The 20,566-nt window shown below is 26.8% G+C and overlaps 1 protein-coding gene across 1 annotated transcript in view; it reads right to left on the reverse strand.

Annotated features, from left to right (window-relative positions):
- Positions 1-3,062: 3,062 nt before the first annotated feature.
- Positions 3,063-20,566, reverse strand: part of LOC145833353 (uncharacterized) — a 30,338-nt gene continuing 12,834 nt past the window's right edge. Inside the window, 20 exon segments of the mRNA XM_082940534.1 lie at positions 3,063-3,266; positions 3,907-3,984; positions 4,786-4,965; positions 5,476-5,630; positions 5,846-6,027; positions 6,445-6,524; positions 7,291-10,312; positions 10,928-11,235; positions 12,852-13,068; positions 14,101-14,244; positions 14,422-14,582; positions 15,020-15,233; positions 15,567-15,655; positions 16,802-17,014; positions 17,145-17,256; positions 17,408-17,577; positions 17,673-17,790; positions 18,502-18,749; positions 19,036-19,097; positions 19,663-19,908. Of these exon segments, the coding sequence (XP_082796660.1) occupies positions 3,063-3,266; positions 3,907-3,984; positions 4,786-4,965; positions 5,476-5,630; positions 5,846-6,027; positions 6,445-6,524; positions 7,291-10,312; positions 10,928-11,235; positions 12,852-13,068; positions 14,101-14,244; positions 14,422-14,582; positions 15,020-15,233; positions 15,567-15,655; positions 16,802-17,014; positions 17,145-17,256; positions 17,408-17,577; positions 17,673-17,790; positions 18,502-18,749; positions 19,036-19,097; positions 19,663-19,908 (6,203 nt within the window).

Here is a 20,566-nt window from a genome sequence, read left to right on the forward strand (position 1 = left end):
ATATATGCTTTCAGTTGGTCGAGCGCGGTACATCTTAAGTAAAAGTTTAATCACAATTTTTTTAAGCTACTAACCCTTTTAGTTCAATAACTTTTTTATTACTTGAATTTTTTACTACAACTTATTTAACAAGCTCGTGTACAAAGTTCAACATGAAAAAAGTTGAACTATTCTAATTTTAAAGAAATAAATCATAAAAGAATTCATAAAATTTACAAAGTTCTCGATAAAATTTTTAATTTAAGTAAGAAGATGCATTCGAATGATAAAATGTAGATTACACTTACTTTGACTAGACTAGCACTGAAAAGAAAGTGTTTGGGTTTAGTTGTATTTGTGTAAAACTTGTGATTTGTTTTTTAAGTTATAATTGATCCGTAAGTTATTTATTTTTAATAAAATTTCCTTTAATCATTTTTCTACTTTTGGAAGAGTTAAAGAACAAGGCGTATAACTACTACATGTTAAATATAATCTTCTTAAAAGAAAGGACCGTGTCTCAAAAGACTTAAGTGAAAGTTTAAAGGTTATTAGTCAAACACAAAAGTTAACCCTAATTTTTCTAGTAAGAAAGCGTATTTTAGTTTTTGTTAAGTTAGAATACATTTTGGAAACTATATTCAATTCATTTAACACTTTAAACTGATTTTAACTTCATAAGCAAACTAAATGAATATGTACAACATATCTACAATGAAAACTCTAGTCCATAACAATAACTTATTTAAGTTAAAAATGTATTCACAAAGTAGCATTACATTTAATTATTATTTCTAAACAAATTTTTTTTTATTGCTCCTTCCTATGTTATAAAATGATATATCATACAAAGTGTTCTAAAATAGATGTAGTTTAAAAAGATAGTTTTTTCATACTTAAACTTAAAACCTCTTTTACAATTTGTATTACTAATGAACTTATTTAATAGGGTAACTTTATTTATCAGGGTTTTTGCGCGATTTTTTAAAAATTTAGCCTGATATTTTTTCAAAGTAAGGAAAATCCCCCTTAGAAGTCATTTTGGGTATCGGGGGTATTAATTAGTAAAATTTGGTTGTTTTAGTTTGTGTAATATAATCACTTCTGCATGATATTGCATTAAAAAAAGTGGACGCAAATTTTAAAAAGTTCCATGAAAAAATGGAGGCTACAACTGCCGATATTTATGAGAGCAGTCACATATCTTTCTTTTATACTGGAAGAAATTGTCTAATAAAGTGACTAGTTAACGTGTGGTGCATCCAGGGAAAGTTGGATCATTTTGCTTAGATCCAATTCTTTCAACGACGTTTTATCCAGGCAGAATACTCTTTATTTATAAACCAACTATCACTGAAATAAGTTTTTTCCATGACTTTTGAGATAATGCTTTACTTAACTAATTATGATCAATTATCTAAATCTTAAAAGTTTTAACTGTAAAAAAGAAGTTTATTATATACCTGTTATTTGAAGTACACGCTTGTATCACTTGTTTTGAATTTCTTGAATAAAAAAAGCTTCATTTTGCTAATTAAAATTGTCGAAGTCTTATAATAAACTAAAATACTTTAAAAAAAATGAAATAAAAATCGCTATCACGTCAATAACTTGAAAAATATAACTGTACTATAAATATATGGATAAAAACTTATACCTTAAATCTAAGTTTCAGTGTTGTGAATATCTCTAATAACTTTACATAAACAAACATTAAAGTATATGAATAAAATGCTAAGAGTTTTAATCTAAAAAGTATTTGGTATAAAACTTTTAAATTAGAAATTAAAACAGTTAAACCAACTAAGCTTTGAAAAACATAGCTGGTGAAAACTAATTCAAACAAACAGCTAAGTTATTGAATTAAACTGTTTTTTTTTTGAATTTTCATATATATGAAGTATATAGTCTACTCAAAACAAAATAATAAAAATTTTTCTTAGAGATTTAACAAAAGGTTTTAAGCATTTATTTTTACAAATACTGACTGATTTCGTCTTTATAATTAAATTCATATTTAGAAATACGTTCACACCTTAATAAAATTTACTCTCATTTTTTTTAATTCAGAAGTTTTCAAGCATTTAAAATGACATTTAATGAAAATCTAAAATTTTTAAGCACAAAAACAGAAAAAAAACTGATACTTTTCACTTTTTTCAAAAAAACTAATTTGGCCTGATGCACATGAACCCTGTTTTATACTTTATCTTCTCTTATATAATCACATTATTCTTTTGCCTTTAAATCATTAACTTTACTATTAGTATAAGCTATTACAAAATAAATTTTATTTTAAAAACTTGACTATATAATTTAAATTTGTCCAGCAAAAAAAGTATAATCTAGTTTTTTATCGCGAAGTTACGATTATCTACGGTAGTGAAAACCTTATAAACACTCACAACATTAAATACAATTTACAAGTGTATAACTCATTGTAATGATTTAAATTTAGCTTAAAACATAACATTCATTAGAATAAGATAGTTCTAAACAATTTTTAGTATAGTAACTTACCACATTACAACTGTAACATTTTATTTTTGAAACCTTTACGGTTCTACAAGTAACTAAAGTTAATACTGACTTTAAAAAAAACAGTCATATTAAAATAAGCAAATAATAAGTTTATTGTATAACTTTAGTTGAAGTTTAAGTAAACAGATACTTAATGCATTAAGTCAATAAAATAATTTTTAATTTCAAACTGTGTTAATATTTTTTTAATGTAAATAGTTATAATGTTTTAAGACTAGTAATTATATTACAACTTTGACAAAAAATTGAGAACACACAACAGTTTTTGAAACACCAAACTGGCAAACAACATCAATGAAATGACAAACACATCAAACAACTAATATATAATTGCTGAAAAAAGAGCGAAAGTAAAGTATGAAAATATTAAAAGTAAACTTAAAAGTAGTTTAGTCAAGCATTATAACTTTAAGGCATCTAATAACTAACTCAAATTAATTTATTATACTTAATTGTTGTAATAAAATTAAATTCGTAAAAAACTTTGAGTTTAAAACAAGAATTAAAATTTTATAAGTAGAATTCAAAAACAATATGTCCTCTCATTTATACTTGAGCTTCAAAAGTTTTAATATTTCGGTTATACTCCTGAACTGAGTCTCCAAATCTGCCTCTCTCACAGAGTGCTTAGAAGAGGGCTTTTTAGCTCGTAAGATTTTGTCGTCTTTGCTGTTAATAGATTTTCTCGGCGTGGGCTGCCTGAAGTTTATGGCGGATCTTCGCGAGGTTGCCCTTGAAGTCAGTACCTTTAATGCAAAATAAACATTAAGCATTTTTATCAACGTATATAAAGTTTGAAAAGATCAAAAATGTTTATATACAAATAGAAACTTCAAAAGCTAAAAATAATTTAACAACAATGTAAAATTTTTTATTTTACTTTAACATGAAAAAAATATTACTACAATTAGTAAACAGTATTTAAGAAATTAAGCTATTCTACCTTTAAATATATTATATGAATATATTATATGAACACTTAGATTAAATTTGAAAAAAAAAATTCTACGTTATAAGAACAAAAAAAAGTCTTAGGTAAGTTTTATAATGTTTTACATAACAATAATTTGGTATAAAAAATGAAAGAGATTAACAGGTTTTGTTTAAACTATCAAAACAATTTAAAATTATATGCATGCACATCTTCATTAAACATAACTTAGATAACTCTATTACATTTATCAGTGTTATTTACTTGATGTGTTAAACATAAGTATTCTATAATGAGAATTATAATTAAGCTACAAAACCCTTGATGTACCTAAGCAAAACTTTATATAAAAATTATTTCTTAACTTATAATTGCTTTATTTTAGAGTTAAGTTTTAATAATAACTTTAATAACAAACCTCAATTTAAATTGATTAGCACGTATATTAGACAAACCTGCTTTTTATATTTTTCTTCTAATTCTTTGCGTATTCTTAGAAGACGTGTAGTTTCATCTTTTTGATTTAGATAGCTCTATGAAAAATGTTTATTTCATACGTTAAATACTTATTGTGTTAATTATCGAGCTAATAAAAAAAATTGAGGTAACGTTATTTTACTTAAATAAACAAACATTACTAAAAAAAAAGTGACCTCGTTTATTGAAATATTTTGTTTTATAAAAATAGTACTAACAAAATAAAACAAAAAAGTTTAGAAACCACCAAGAAATTAACAACAAAGTTATTAAAAGTCTATATATTATATAAACCATACTTATAGTTGCTGTATTATGAAATTTTCACCAAATTTTTTCAATTTCTTGCAGTTTTTTTTTTAAATACAAGTTTTTTTGGTTTATTTTTGGTTTAGAATTAAATTTAAGCTAAAATTTGTTTTAAACAGTATAACAACATTGAAGAGATACATAAAGCTACTTAAAATGTATTTTTAAATTTTATTCTAACGATACAAGTTTATTTTTTTATATGATAAACTTTTCGTATCTAGCAGAAATTTCATTACTTTACATGTAGAAATTCTTTAAAATTCCAGGTTTTTTTTTCAAAAATTCTCAAATTCCAGGTTTTTCCAGATGTTTTAGCAACCCTGCAGACTACATTTAAGTTTTCTTTTAAATTTTACTGATGCAAATAAGTAAAGCTCAAAAAGTAGGAAGTTAAAATTTAACTTTATTTAAAGGGCAAAAGTTCTTTAATGACGCACAAATCACGTTTGAAATTTAATTACATCGATTAAAAATAAAAAGGGAATTTTAATCTTAGAAATGGTTTTAATTCAATAATTTTAAAACTTATATTAATTTAATGTTACCTCAATTTTGTGTTGATCTGATTTGAAATACAAGCTCAACAGCTGACAGATAGCAACAAATATTTGCCTTGACAACTTTTCTCTTGAAGATTTGTCCTGGAATTTCACTAGCAGCTTTGCTCCAATTACCGTTACGTCTCGTTCCAACACTTTCAAAGTTACGTCACGTGATACTGGATTCTGTTGTTTGATTGGTTTTAGATAATTTTGACATGGATTTTTATTATGACTTTAACATGAAAAATATTTTTAAGTTAAGACTGTCAATAAAAAGAAAGGTTAAAAGTATGAAAGTTTCTATATATAACTAAAACGATTTTTTTATATACAATAACAAAAACAAAGTTAGTTATTAATAAACAACATTTAGATGAACAAACTACAAAAGCTTTAAAAAATTAAATATGAAAAAATTAGTTTGATAAAACATTTGAAAAAATCTTGTTCGAATGACTCAAATATACTTTTTATTACATAATTCATAAGCTAGACATTGTTTATTATCATACTGTAACAAAAACAAATTGAAATTTACTAGATGTTTCAAAGATAAAGTTACTACACTATCTAAAAGAGATTTTTTGTTTTTCAAAAATTTGTTATAATCAATATTTAGTATGGTTTTAAAGTCATTATTACAACCTTTTATGCATACCCACAAAATACAAAATAAATTAACAATTGAATTACTTTGGCTAGCGTGTGCAGAATACTGACACACAATTGGATGACTCCAGACCACTCATAGTCCCTACCACTCATACGTATTAAGTTTATTATGACCTCACAACTGTCGTCATATATCATCGCTACGCAACACTCGTTTAGTAACTTCGCATATGTGTCTGTAAAAATGTGTATATTAAGCATTTACAATTTAGTATTTTTATTTACTTATTAATATCAAAATGGAAGACTAGAGTCAACGAATAAATGCTTAGAAAATAACTAGACATAAATTAAAATTTAAAACTCTTTGTTTATTAAAAAGTTATAATACAAATAAGTTAATACTACAATATTATGAAATATAATCACAATAAGCTTTGATACAACTAACCAATATACACAAGAGTATTCTTTATTTTGGAAAAATACCCTGGTTTCAGTAGATTAGCTAATGCAGAGTTGAACTTTTTGTTTACAGATACGGAACCGCTCAGTGTTGCTCTTCGATTGCATTGCTCAATGTTGTTAAGAAGCTTCAGCTGCTTCTTTGATAGCTTTTTGCGGACTCGGTTACTGTTAAAAGTAGACAGAAACATGTTTCTTTTATTCGGTACAAGATATAAAAAACTAATATTTATATTTGGTAGTTTTATTGTGGTAACGTCTATTTCATTTTTTTATCTAATAACAGTAATAAATTTTAGTTTAAAATTCCTTCGTAAATACAAATAGTAAATTGAAACCGGCACCACTTAAATTGTTAATAGTAAGTTTTAATAATGCTCAAACTTTTTATTTATTTTAAATTAAATACTTTTAATTACTTAACCATACTTATATTTAAAAATATTATAATGTATATATTTTTTAAATACTATTTCAATTAAAAGTTTTGTTTTATGACAGAAACTTTAATAAATTAAGTTGTTTTTTCTTTAAATGCTGATAAACTAATATCATAAAAAAAGTTATACAAAGTTAAAAACAAACCCTCTAAAAAGAGCTTGTATCCTAACGATCCTTCTTAAATATTTCTGTTGGTATTTCCTTTCTCGCCACCACCGCTGTATCTTTAAACAAGCGTTTCTTTTTAAAATAAATTTATTTACTTCTCGGTAGCGTCGCCATGCGCTTTGAATTAAAACTGCGGATCTTCTAATATTAATTCGGGCATCTTTTGCTCCTAGCCTTGTTTTATTACAGTAAGACCACAACAGTGATATGAAATACCTTTCTTTTCTTCGTTCGAGTAAAATATTTGAATACCTACAAAGTTAAAAAAAAACTACTTTTTAACTTGGTAAATTAAAAGTTTAATTTTACTTTTGATATATAGTCGCTTTCTAAACATTTTTATTTAGGAACGTATGAAAGGCAGCTTTTTCATCTTTAATATTCTCATAAATTAAAAATTTTAACTTATACAATTTAAAAAGTTTTTTCAGGATTTAACTTTATAGAGTTTCAAAATATTTATGTTAAATAAATGATTTGTGACTAAAAATCTTATAAAAAGTTCTGTAATTTAAAAAGTATATTTCTTTTTGAAAATCAAAGACCCATAAACAAAGATTGTTATTTTTTTGAAGTTAATAAGTTAAAAAAAATCCTAAAAGCCTTGTCTTGATCACCTGTATCCAATGAATCAAATTAAAATTATCATTTATCAGTTTGTTTTAATTTTAAGGTACATAATGAAAAAATTAATTAAAAACAACGTACGACAGAAAATTATTAAGGCTATAGACTAGACAGTATTTTAAGTAATATGAATAACAATGACTTTATAAAGAAATTAATAAATACAAAAACAAACCATTTTTGTATTGTTTCTACAGATTTCTTTTTTAGTAAAAACTGCCTTCTAACAAGCTTTGTTCTCCACCATCTTTGAACGACAATTGCAGCTTTGTTAGCTTTTCTGCCGCTCAAAAAACTTGACCACCATTTTTGTATTATTTTTGCTTTCGCTTCTTTCAGTTCCCTTTCTTCATTCATGACAGATCTTTTCGTGTGAACGATGTAACGTTCCCAGGCTGAAAGGTCGCAGAACTGGTAGTTTATGTCTTTCTCTAGCTTCAGAAAAAGGTACTTCTTCCTCGCGTAAATAAACCTTGCAAGGTTTTGTATCGTGCTTACAGCAGCCTTACGCTTTTCTACTTGACTAAGAGCCATTAAACCTCTGTACCATGTTTGTATTTTCAAAGCGCAACTATTTTCAAGATCAATCTGCTTTTTTATCTTATAACTTTTGTAACAGCGCTGAATTGTGACTGCAGCATTGATAATTTTCACATACTTACGCCTTTCAACACGCATTTTGTAAGTTGATTTAAGTTTTACAGCCAGCTGTTTTTGCTTTAAGAATCGAGATCTAACGCTCGCCATTCTTGCAAAGGACTGAATAGTAACAATTGCTCGTACTTTTTCTAAGTAACATTTACGCTGACTCAGCGTTTTGTACCAAATTTGTATGGAGATAGTAGAGTTAACAAGTTTTAAATACTTCTTCCTGCAAATATTCATTCTACACCAAGATTGTATCTTTGTTACGGACTTGACTGTATTTCTATAACGCTGCTTTTGTAAATGCATCCTACAAAACGACTGTATTTTAACTGCTGATTGTTTGTGTTTTATGAAAGTTTGTCTAACTTTAACTGACTCGTACCAGCGTTCAATAGCTACTACAGCTATTTTTTGTTTACCATAGCTTATCATTTGTAATTTCATCTTAAACCATGCTTGTATTTTGATAGCACACAGTTTTTTCTGCATATATTTACGCCTGATAAGTTTCATTCTTATGTAAGATTGCATTTTCACAATGTTTTTCTGTTCATTGTGGTATGATTTTTTCGCTGCTACCATTTTATACCAGCTTTGAATTTTAATGGCTGCTCGTTTTTTCTTTAGATACACTATTCTTGCTTTCTGAGCTCTAAACCAGCTTTGAATTCTCAGAGTTGCTTCAGAAGTTCCTTTGAATTTCTGTTTCATTTTTACCATTCGGTACCACGACTGTATTCTAACTGCATACTGCTTCTGGTTTTGGTACAGCCTTTTTATTTTGGTCATTCTATACCAACTTTGAATTTTCAGTGCACAAATCTTCTGTTTTAGGTAACGCTTATTTTCTCTATGCATCCTGAAATAATTCTGAATCTTGATGGCGGCTGCTTTCATCTCATTAAAATCACGACGTTGTTTGCACATTCTCAGAAAACTTTGTATTTTCACAACCGACCCGATTCTGCTCATGTATACTTTCCTTGCCATGGTCATTCTGAACATTTTCTGTATTTTAATAGCAGCGTTCTTTTGCAGTTGGTAATTTTTATTAGAAACAAACATCTTGAAATAACTTTGAATGCAAATTGCTGCGTTTCTTTTAATTAGAAAGTTTTGACGCTTTTGTGACATTCTAACATAACTTTGAATTTTTATTACAGCGTTAACCTTGTTCAAATATAAACTCCTTGCTAAATGCATCCTATAGTAGTTTTGTATTAAAACAGCCGACTTTATTTTTTCTAAATAATTTTTTCTTTGAACATACATTTTGAACCACTTTTGGATAGTGATTGTAGCCCTTCTTTGACTATCAAATATTTTTTTCTGCTGGTACATTTTTACAAAACTTTGAATTCTTATTGCAGAAGTTTTCTTTTTCTGGTACGCTTGTCTTTTATTTATCATTTTAAAGTAAGATTGTATAATGATTGTCGATTTTTGATACTTTATATAATTTTGCCGTTCCTTGAACATTTTGTAAAAAGCCTGTATTTTTGTTGCAGAACTTTTAAGCAACAGGTACTTTCTTTTTTCGACATACATTCTAAAAAAACTTTGAACTTTTATTGTAGATTCTAGTACTTTTAAGTACTTTCTACGCTGTATGCTCGTTTTAATAAATCTTTTTATTGTTGTAGAAGCCTTACTTTTTGTTCTATAACTTTTTCTTACCTTAAGCATCTTTGCAAAGCTTTGAAGCTTTACAACAGCAGCTCTTAACTCATTATACCTTTTTCTGTGGATATGCATTCTAAAAATGCACTGTATTTTGATGGCTGAATTTATTTTATTTTTGTAGAGCATTCTAATTCGAAACATTCTATAAAAACTTTGTACTTTTATAGCTGATTTCTTTTGTGCTTTGAACTCAACTTTACATCGCTGCATTTTGAAGTAGCTTTGGATTCTAATAGCTGACAACTTTTGCTTAAGATATATTTGCCGCTGTAAAAACATTTTGAAGAAAGACTGAATCTTTATCGTACTGGCTTTGATCTTATCATATGTACATTTTTCACGTTTCATCCTGTAATACGACTGTATTTGTATGCAAGCATGTTTTTTACTTAAGAATTTTCTTCTCTCTATGAGCATTCTGAAGAAACTTTGAATTTTTATAACAGAGTTCAACGTGTTTAAATAATGCTTTCGACATTTGTACATTCTAAACTGTTTCTGTAAATTTATTGTTGCATTTCGTAATGCAAGATATTTCTTTCTTGCTTTATTCATTCTGAATCCGCGTTGTATTTTCATAGCAGCTTCTTTTTGAAGTCGATAACGCTTCTGTTGACGGTACATTCTGTAAAACGCTTGTACTTTGCAGCACGCTGATTTTTTCTTCAGAATACCTTGCCTGCATTGATACATTCGAAAACAACTCTGTATTTTCAACGCAGCTTCTTTTTGACGCAAATAATTTTTTCTTTGCAATACCATCCTGAACAAACTCTGCAGTTTTAGAGCAGCGTCTCTTTTTGTTTTAAACATTTGCCTTTGCTTGAACATGCGGTAATAACTTTGTATGAACGCAGCTGAAAATTTCTTCTTTAAGTTAAGCTGCCTTTGTAATGTCATTCTGTAGAAACTTTGAATTCTAACAGCGCTTGATTTTTGACACAGAAATATTTTTCTTTCTCTTACCATTCTATAATTGCTTTGAAAGATGGTTGCTGCACTCTGATAAGTTTTAAACGCTTTGGACTGCTTATACATCCTAAAGTTTTTTTGAATTATAATAGCTGCATTTCTTTGCAACAAAAACAGTTTGCGAATCGTTATCATTCGATAAAAAGATTGAATTTTAATGCTAGCTTCTTTTTTACAAACAAACTTTTTACGTTCGATACACATTCTTAAAAAGTTTTGAATCTTTAAAGCAGCACTTTTATTTCTAGAAAGCAAACGCCTAGTTTTGTAAGCCCTGTAAAAACTTTGGATTGTTACAACAGCTAGTTTAACTTTTGAATATTTTTTTCGACATTGATTCATTCGCCAAAAACTTTGTATAGCTATAACTGATTCTCGCTTCTTTTTGTACGCAGATTTCTGTGCATTCATTCTAAAAAGGCTTTGTACTTTTATTGTTACTTTTTTTGTATCCAAGAAATGTCGTCTGTTTTTCATCATTCTAAATGCACTCTGAATTTTTATTACTGAAATTTTTATCTTTACAAACCTTTTCCTCGAGACCGCCATTCTGAAAAAACTTTGCAACCTGATTGCAGAATGTTTTTGCTTCAAAAACTTACACCTCATTGCAGCCATTTTAAAAAAGCTTTGAATTATCACAGCAGACTCGTTTTCTTTTTTGTATTTTTTGTACAGATAAGACCTGAAATACTTTTGTACCGTGTAAACTGCAGTTAGTGTACTTTTTAGTTGTACTTTATCGTTTCTGCAAGCCACGGTATTACGCCACCATCTTTGTATGATTGCTGCGTTTTTATTTTCGCGACGACATTTCAAGAAGGATCTCCAATGTGCCTGTTATAAAAACATTACTATTAAGTTAATTTTAAAAACAGTCAAAAAGAATTGTAATAACTTAAGTCAGTTCGTGCTAGTTTATGTTCGTGCTAGTATGGTTATAAATTGCAAACAATTTATAACCATATAAATCTTTTTTGGTATAGACTTAACAAAACGAAGATTTGATGCAGGGTTGCCATAGGATTTTGATTTTTTAAGGCTTTTCTAATTTTAATTCAGGTTTTTTTTAAGTTCTTTTAATAAATATTTTTAAAGTAAGTATTTTTTTGATAAATTTAAATTGCTTGAAATATTTGCTATCCAAATCTAGTTTTATTCTATTGCAACCTGTACTAAGATTTTGAATCAAATTCTTTAATGTTTTTCTCATATGGTTCTTGAAAAGCCTTTATGTTGATATAACATAAATGAGTAGGTGTCAAATATGCACGAGAGGTTACTTTTGCATGAAGACATTTTTGTACGGGTTAAAATGTTTTTATAATTTTTATTTTACTATCAGTGTTACCCCTAACCCTTGGTCGGTAATATTTTATTATCAATTTTTATTTTATTACTATTATTTTTATCTCGTGCAAAAATCACCCTGCGTGCATATTTCACCCGTCTCCAATATAACTAGCCTTAAAATCTAGTTAGAATTCGTTGTTAGTTGTTACTCGTTATTTTTTATTAGTAACTATCAAGCTAATTAAATAAATAGTATTCAAAATTTTGCAATATATATAAGAAAGTTAAATTAAAGTCAATTATTTAAAGTTATATTTTAAGCTTATAATTGAGCTTAATTTTTTTATATTTTGTGTGTTGACTATGTATTAGTGGTTTTAAAGACCTTTGTGTAACATGTAAGTTTAGTTTCTACTTAAAAAAGCAACCCTCTACACAAAGCTGGTCTTTCCGCAGCCTTGTGGTGATTAGTTGTGCAAGCAGTAAAACAACAGTTTACTACCTCATAATTTATACAAACTTTAAAAACTAGTGTTACAACTATATAACAAAAGAAAATTGAGATTGTTGTGTCTTTTAATAAGTGGTTATTGTGTTAAAACTGTGTAGAATTCTGTGTTTATCATTTGGTTTAAAGTATTTAAGTTAGATATTACAAGTACAAGTTAATAGATTTATTTCTTTTTACATAAATATTATGAAATAATCTCTTTTTTTGAAGTGGTAAAATACCATAAAACCAAATAAGTCATAAAAATTTGATTCTCTTGATTTCTCTAGTACTTTTCCATTAACATACAAAATCAACAAAAAAATAATGCTTAAAAAATGAGAATGTTTCTAAATACACTACTTTTACTCTTAAAATTTAGTATTTATTATATCAAAATTGTATTTGTAAAAATGTATTCATTCTATTTAAATAAGATTTTTTATTTAAGCACTGACGAGGTCTTTGACCGAAATTTAGTTTGCATAATAAAGTCTTAAAGAATAAATATATCAAAGTTGTTAAAAAAATATGTTTTCCTGTTTTTTTGTCGAAATTGTCAAATTCCAGGTTTTAGGCCAAGCTTGTTAGTAATAAATGCTAGTGAAAACGAACAAAATGTACATACTAAGTAAACAAACATTATATTCAGAAATATACTAGTACTAACTTGTATTAACAAGGCTGCTCTCAACTGCTTTTGGGCCAGTTCTCTTTGTTCTCGCAACGAACATAATCTTTTAAAAGCTAAAAATCTTCTTATTTGACTTTGAACTAATATAACATCAGTACGAAACTTCAAATACCTTTGCCGTTGAATGTTGCACGACTTGTTTGCCCGATACTTGGTTTGTACAAAATTACTAGCTTTCACTAGCTTCACGTACCTAAAACAATTTTGAGAATAAACCATTGAGTTAATTGGCTGATTACATGAAAATTGAAATGCTGACAACTCAAACTCTTATAAAAAATTCAAGGGGCTACATCTCAAAAACTTAACTGATATTCGAAAAAACTTTCTGAAAACCTAATCAGTTGTGATGGTAAAAAACAAAAGGTAAGATTCGTAATTACTTAAAAAGTCATACTCTAATAAGTTTTAACAAAAAGCTTTTAGCCATATGTCTAAAGATAACCTGAATTTGAAAAAAATATCCATAAAGGTCTAAATAATAAGAATATCGAGGTAAAATAATTTTGAAAGCAAAAAAATATTAAATAAGATAATTTAGAAAAACTAAGAAATACTAGAAATTGAAATGTCGGTATATGATTTGTTAAAAATTAACTGTCGCTTACCCAAATATGTTAATTTAAATTTAAACTTAGTAAATCAAGTAAAAGTACTTGGTGATTAAATAAAGTTTATAAAATTTTCTAGGAAAAATAGAAATCACAATATTATATAACAATTATAAAATTTTCAATAGTATAAAAAGTGTATTCAAAAGGAACCAAAGTTTTAAAAAAAACTTATATTGATATAGAGTATAGCTCTTTAAGCAAGACAGATGGATTTAAAGTTAGAAACCAAATTAAGGATAAACACATAATTACTAAATAATAAAAATATATATACAATTCAAGTTTGATAAAAATATTGTTTCAATAAATAAAAATGTTATAATTTTTTAGTCGATAAAAACTTTGATATAAAATTATTAAGCTGCGATATATGTTAGGTCTACACAATTTTTCTTTTAAATTAATTAGTTTATTTTTAGTTTGAGATATATCATGGTTTTTATGCAAAAGAGTTTGTGATTGAATTAAATAACCTCTAATAGAAAAATAAAAGAGACTTAAATGTACAGGTACATATAAAACTAACATCCTCAATAAAATATACTACTTACTTAAAGGGTTTAAAAAATTTTAAAAGTATAAACAAGTTTAAACTTTAAAACTTTATAAACCTTGTTCTCTGCAACCACATTTTCATGAAGTTTTGAATTTTAATAGCAGCTTTTTCTTGTTTTTTTTTGAGTTCTTTCAATAACCTCAACTTTTCTCTTCTTATTTTAAGACTTCTCCAAGCGTTTTGTATGATGCGCGCTGACCTGTGTAATAAAAATTAATCTTAAAATTTTTATTAGAGTAACTCGTACAAAAAAATATAGTTGTCATAATCTATCAAACTGAGTATTAGTCGTAAGCTTAAGTACAAATAGGATTTTCATGCAACTAACTTGCTTTTATAATACTTTTACTTTAGATTCATTCTAAATTATACAAACCTGTGTTCAAGTCTAGCTTCGAATAAGGTGTTAAACAAAGAAGCTACAATCATTTTACACACTCTAGCATTTATTATGACATCACAAAAGTCATTTACAACCAACATTTCATGAGGAATTCCCAACTCATACAAAGAAGATCGAACCATCTCAAAATTTTTCTGTAATATAGAAAATACTTTGTAAAAACTATGTGAAATATGTTTAAAACGCACGTAAAATGTTTTTACGGAATATGTGGATAATAAATGTACATATTTAAAGTTATAGTATGATACATTGAAATTTTAGTAAAAAATGTTAACATTTTAAAAAACAAACTCTGATTTGTACTTAAATGTTTAAAATTAAAGTAAATCAGTTAACTCAATAAATCAATAAAAACTTTAGATGTTATAAACTCTGAAAAACTATATTAAAAAAAGGAAAACAAAAACAGTAAACAAGGATGAACTTAATTTTTCAAGTATGATTTAAAACTTTAATTCATCAAAATCTATACATTAAATCAAGTTATTATAAGGAGCTAAATATATATAAGTGGACTTGACTTTTCTTAAACGTTTAAAACAAAGAAACACTACTAATTGTAACAAACTTTTTCATTAATTTTTAACTGCTTCATTCCATCAACACCAACACTCATGTTTTTCATGACAAACGCGACCCTGGTGTCTTTGCATACCTTGTTAATGAGGTGAGGTTGGTAATGGCTTACTAGAGTGGCAAGAACTCTGCCGTCGCTGAAACTGCCAACCCAGTTTGAAACTTGCATCGACACATCATTACAGAAATGATAAGCACACACAGCTCTATTAAAGTATTAGTGATAAAATATTTTGATGAACCTCATTAGAGACATGTTGAACTGAAAGTAAAATTCAATACTGATAATAAGCTTTTAAAATTTTGGTAAATAGTAGTTAGTTATGCTATATATTTAAGTATAAAAAACAAGCTTATTTTAAATTTTCATTTTAGTTTTACTAAATTCATTTAACGTATACCAAATAAGTTACTCAAATTTAATTTCAAAAAAAAAAAAACTATTCAATGGGGCTTTAAAAAAACTTAACTTTTTTTTAAATACATAAACTTAGCTTTAAACTTGTTTTTAATTCTATTAAACGTTTCAAAATTTCAACCTGCACCATTCAAGCAATAGTGAAGTAATGACTCCTAATTTACTTTCATCTTTTTCTTCTTCAGTTTCAAATAGTGCTTCTTCTATTTCCTGTACAAAAAGTTAAACTGGTAAGAACAACTAACTTAAGTTCAAATTAAATTACCTAGGTGTATAAACTTAAACAAAACATTTTTTTTGCCTTACGTACAATTACTTACATGAAATTAACTTTGTCATAGGTTTTTAAAAAAAATTTTCCGTATTTTGTAAACTTCTTCCAAGTTTTTTGTCTATTATAGTATAAAAATAAATTTAAGGTAAAAAACTGTTTTACATAGTATAAAAAGATTGAAAAGATACTGTAATGTTACTTTATATGTGCATTGAATTAAATAACAAAAAACATCGGCGAAAGTCTGCAGAGCAGAAGCCTGGACTTTCATTTGCCGTGAGACAAGCTCAAGTTTAACAAAATTTGTGGTCTAAAAATCGAATTGGCATGATCAACCCTTTTGAATTAAATAAAATTCGAAATAAAAATATTGCATTTGATAGATATTTTGTACCTATACCAAAATTTGATTATTTTTAATGTAAAAACTGTAAAAAGTATCAGATTTATAATAAATTTTTTCAAACTTTCAGGTTTTTCCATGATTTCAGATACCATGACATCCCTGAATTCATATTACAAGTCTTTTTATCATTACTCCCAATCATAAGTAAAAATCATGTAGCTTAAAACCAAACAAATACCATAATACATATTATCCTCGTGCTCTAAAATACAGTTCTAAATCATAAACCTTAACATAATCTAAAAAAGACATCATGAAATTATAATATATTTTTATTTCATTTCAAAAGTCCTTGTAGTTATTAATAAAAACTAAACAAAATATTAATTAACTATGATTAATCTTAGAACTATGAATAAAATTGAGTTGTTGCCTTCCTTTTGATAGTTTTTTTTAATACAAAAAATTATTTTTATATTTTCTCCAAAAGAAGTAAGATAAAAAGTTGGACTTTATTTTAATATTGATTAATTTAAAAGCTAAAAATGGTCTCAGAAATTTATATTCACCCTGTACATGAACATCTAAAAATAGGTTTTAAGCACTACAAAATGAAAATAAACTACTTTTACTACAAATAGATTCAAATTACGCACTTTTCTATTAATACAAAATAAATAAAAAATAATAATATTTGTACCTTGTACTCTTTTTTGTTTTGAACTTTCTCTATTTCTTTTTTTATTTTAAGATTTTTCTTCAAAAAATCAATTTCTTCCTGTAGCTGTTCGGGTTGTATCTTACTTAGGATTTCATGATGCGCACTTATGTTCCACAAAAGATCGAGAGTGACTTCCCTGTTGCCACCTACTACGTGTTCCGAGGTTATCTTTTTACCTTTTGACGTCATAATTGAAACTCCGTTCGAAGCAAACTTTTCTAATGCTTTCTGCATATGAATTATAATAACTTTATAAAGTACTGACTTGATTTACTTAAATTTTCATTGACATCAGACTCTACAACTGTTACTAAGATGTTAACACGCAAATATTACACCAAAAATTAAGAAAAAAAACCTGTGAGTTGTAAACTTTTTGTAATCTGCTGTTAGCCGGAACCCTCAGTTGTTTTGAAATATCAAATTTGTCAAACATTATTTCGCATATTCTACTCAAAATCACTCCATCTCTGTCGGTATAAAAATTTTTAACTATGAAGAGATAACTTAAATTACTAAAAATTTTTCAACGATAAAATAAAACTTATGTATCATTTGGAAAAAGTGTATTCACATGTTGGAAGGAATGCTTTTGTTCATCGTATAATAAAATAAACAAACCTCAACTGGCCAGAAATGTTCGTTATACCATACTGGAACTCATCCAGATATCCTTGCTTATATTCGACCTTGTACCCAAAGTTACCAAGATGTCTGATAATATCGCCTTCAGCTTTCAACAATGTTCGTTGAAGTGTTATCAACACACTTTTGGACGACTTAATTTCACGCTGCTTTCTAGTTTAGTGTTATTATATATTGGTCTACTAATTTTTATATAGTTCTTAATTAAGATAATCAAGATGTTTCTAACATAATTTATTACTTACCGAACAAACAAGCAAGGGTCATGTCTTAGCAATTTGTTTGTCTTTGCCTTATCCAAAAATATTACAATAGTGAAAATCTTCTTTAGTATATGTCTACACATCTCTTTTTCAAACCTGATAAATATAACATGCCTATAACAAATATAGCACAAATTCCTTTTTTTCAATGTTAGTAGTTATTAATGAAAATATAAAAGTTAAACAGTTTTATACAAAAAACTTGGTTTTAATGTTTAGCGTACCACAGGGTTGCTACTCGTTTTTTTCAAAACTATTTCTATGTTTTCCAAATTTCTTCCAGGTTTTTAAAAGAACACATTTTTGGGTCTATCTTTAGTTTAAAGTTAAGATTAAGGTAAGAAACTGTGTTAAATAGTATAAAAACATTAAAAAGATACTGTAAACCTACTTTAAATATGTTTTTAAATTAATAAAAAATTTGATGATGACAAAAGTTTTTTGTTTATATGATAGATTTTTTGAGTCAAATCGAAATTTTATTACTGAACATGTGAAAATTGCTACAGATCCAGGTTTTTCCAGATTTTTTTCAAAATTTCTCAAATTCAAGGTTTTTGTTTTGCCTAAATTGTCAAATTCCAGGTTTTCCAGGTAAAGTGGCAACCAAGGTACCAACACAAAAGCGTATATAATATGTTTATTTTTCAAAAATATAAAACATTTTAAAATGTAGCTACAATAAGTAGTCAAAACAGTTTTTCAAAACACATTTAAACTAACTTGATAATGTACAAAGTATTGATTAAATCAGTCTAAGGTTTAAAGAAGTTATTGCAACTTTACATCTTAAGAAAATTATCTTACCCAGGTTTGTACATATTTGGCACTGTAGCATGTCTGTATTTCTTTCTAATATCGGGGCAGTCTAGCAACCTCGTCTGTACAAAGTTTCTTATAGATGAAACTTCGTTTTGTGAAGCCATAATAGGGACTGTTTCACCAAAGCAGACTTCTAATGCAATGCGAAGCCACAATGGGTTATACATCAAAATTAATGACATCATAGCTTCCTTTCTTCCTAAGTCTCTACAAACTTGGTCTGGGTCGCGTACCTAATAGTGAAACTAGTTATCAAGAAAAAGCATAATAAAAATTAAAACAACAAAAAATCTATTAAAAATATAATTTGAATGAATAATTCGAGTTTTATAAAAAGCAATGATTGATAAGTAAAACTACTTTAATCTTTTTATACAATTAAACTTAATTTCCATACGCTAAATTTATTGAAAAATTTCATTTGTGATACACAAAAGTTTTTTTTACTATTCTCTTTGGTTAAAAAGTACCATTGGATAAAATAAAAACTTTAAACGCAAGCACAATTAAAATTAATACCAGTATTAGTCCATCATCAATACGTTGCTCCAATTTAGACATAAACTTGGTGTTAATAACTTCTTTACAAAGCAGTTTATGTGCATTATATCTTAGTTGATTTAATTTTCTTAATTGCATATAAGTTCTTCTACTTGCTTGCTCTTTATTCATTGCTTTACCTAACGTTTTTTAAATTGGATTTAAACTAAATCAAGATAAATAAAACAGACATCACATTGTAAATAAACGACAATAGGGTTGATTAGAAATATAATTAGCTTTTATATTAAATCTATAACCGTTTAATATTACCTGATTTTAAAACAAGGCCTGATTTAAAAATAGACCCCAATGTATGTTTTATTTATTAAGACAAAAATACGAATCTTAATCAAATACAAAATATTTTATTGCTTTAAGGATAAAAAAATCAAATGTAGCATTTGATAAATTTTTTAAATGTAAAAATGAATTTTCTTAGCTTCTTGATTAACGTGCTAAATACAAGATGTTATATTAATTAACGGTATTTTATTTAATATATATAAATCTATCATTATGTAAACGGACGATAAGATTTAAAAACATAATTTCCTACATTGTTTAATAAAACACATCAAAAAGTTTAATTATACAAAAACTAACCAGAGCTTAGTTTTTCAGCCTGCTTAAAATCGTCAGGAGTCAACACGTAATTTAAGTATGACGTCATAAAACGCTCCTCCTTATCTTTCCAGGCGATGTCATAATGGTGATTTCTGCTTGATGTAAGGAATAGAAGTGGGAGTTTTTCATTGCATATAACAAGTTTTTCTTGTGGTTGTTTTTGTTGCACCTGATTTTCTTCGTCGGATAATTCAGATTGCAATATTAGTTGGGACAAAGGTATACCTAAAAGTTAAATTTTATTTTACAACATTAAGAATTATAATGTGGTTAGAAATTTTTTGTCTAGTAAACATTTATAAGTACAAAATTATATGTTGTAGTATTCAAGTTCTAAAATATTAACTTAGATATATTTTAAAATGGAAGCAGCAACCAAGTATTGATTATATTTAAGTAAAATTAAATTACCAACGAATGGACAAAAAGTTAAAAAACATACTGTACAAAATCACCATAAGTACTTTATTCTAAGATAATTACGATTGGAAAAAAATTCTTTAATATTTTTTTAATACCTTTGCTTGGTTTTTTAAGTTTTCTCGGCATAGGAGCTTGATAAGTCGATTTTCTTATCAATGTAGACTTTCGAACTTTCTTTAATGGACTTTTATCGATCTTGAATGCTGAAATTATAAATGATATTTGTTTCACGAAAAAGATTCTCGTTAAGATAATACAAAAGACATATTTTAATGTTTTACCGACATCAGTTTTTATTATTAAAAAAGATATACAGAGACATCAAAAAATATTCAAAAATAGGCAGAAAAATAGTGTTTTTGATAAAATGAAACTTAAACAGTAGATTATACTTACAATACTGTTATTTGTTAAGGGCATAGGAGGGGGGTCTACCTTGATTTTTACAAGTTGATCTTAT

Source organism: Thalia democratica, chromosome 4 (genome assembly GCF_965202585.1).
Source record: "Thalia democratica chromosome 4, ktThaDemo2.hap1.1, whole genome shotgun sequence".
NCBI lineage: Eukaryota > Metazoa > Chordata > Thaliacea > Salpida > Salpidae > Thalia > Thalia democratica.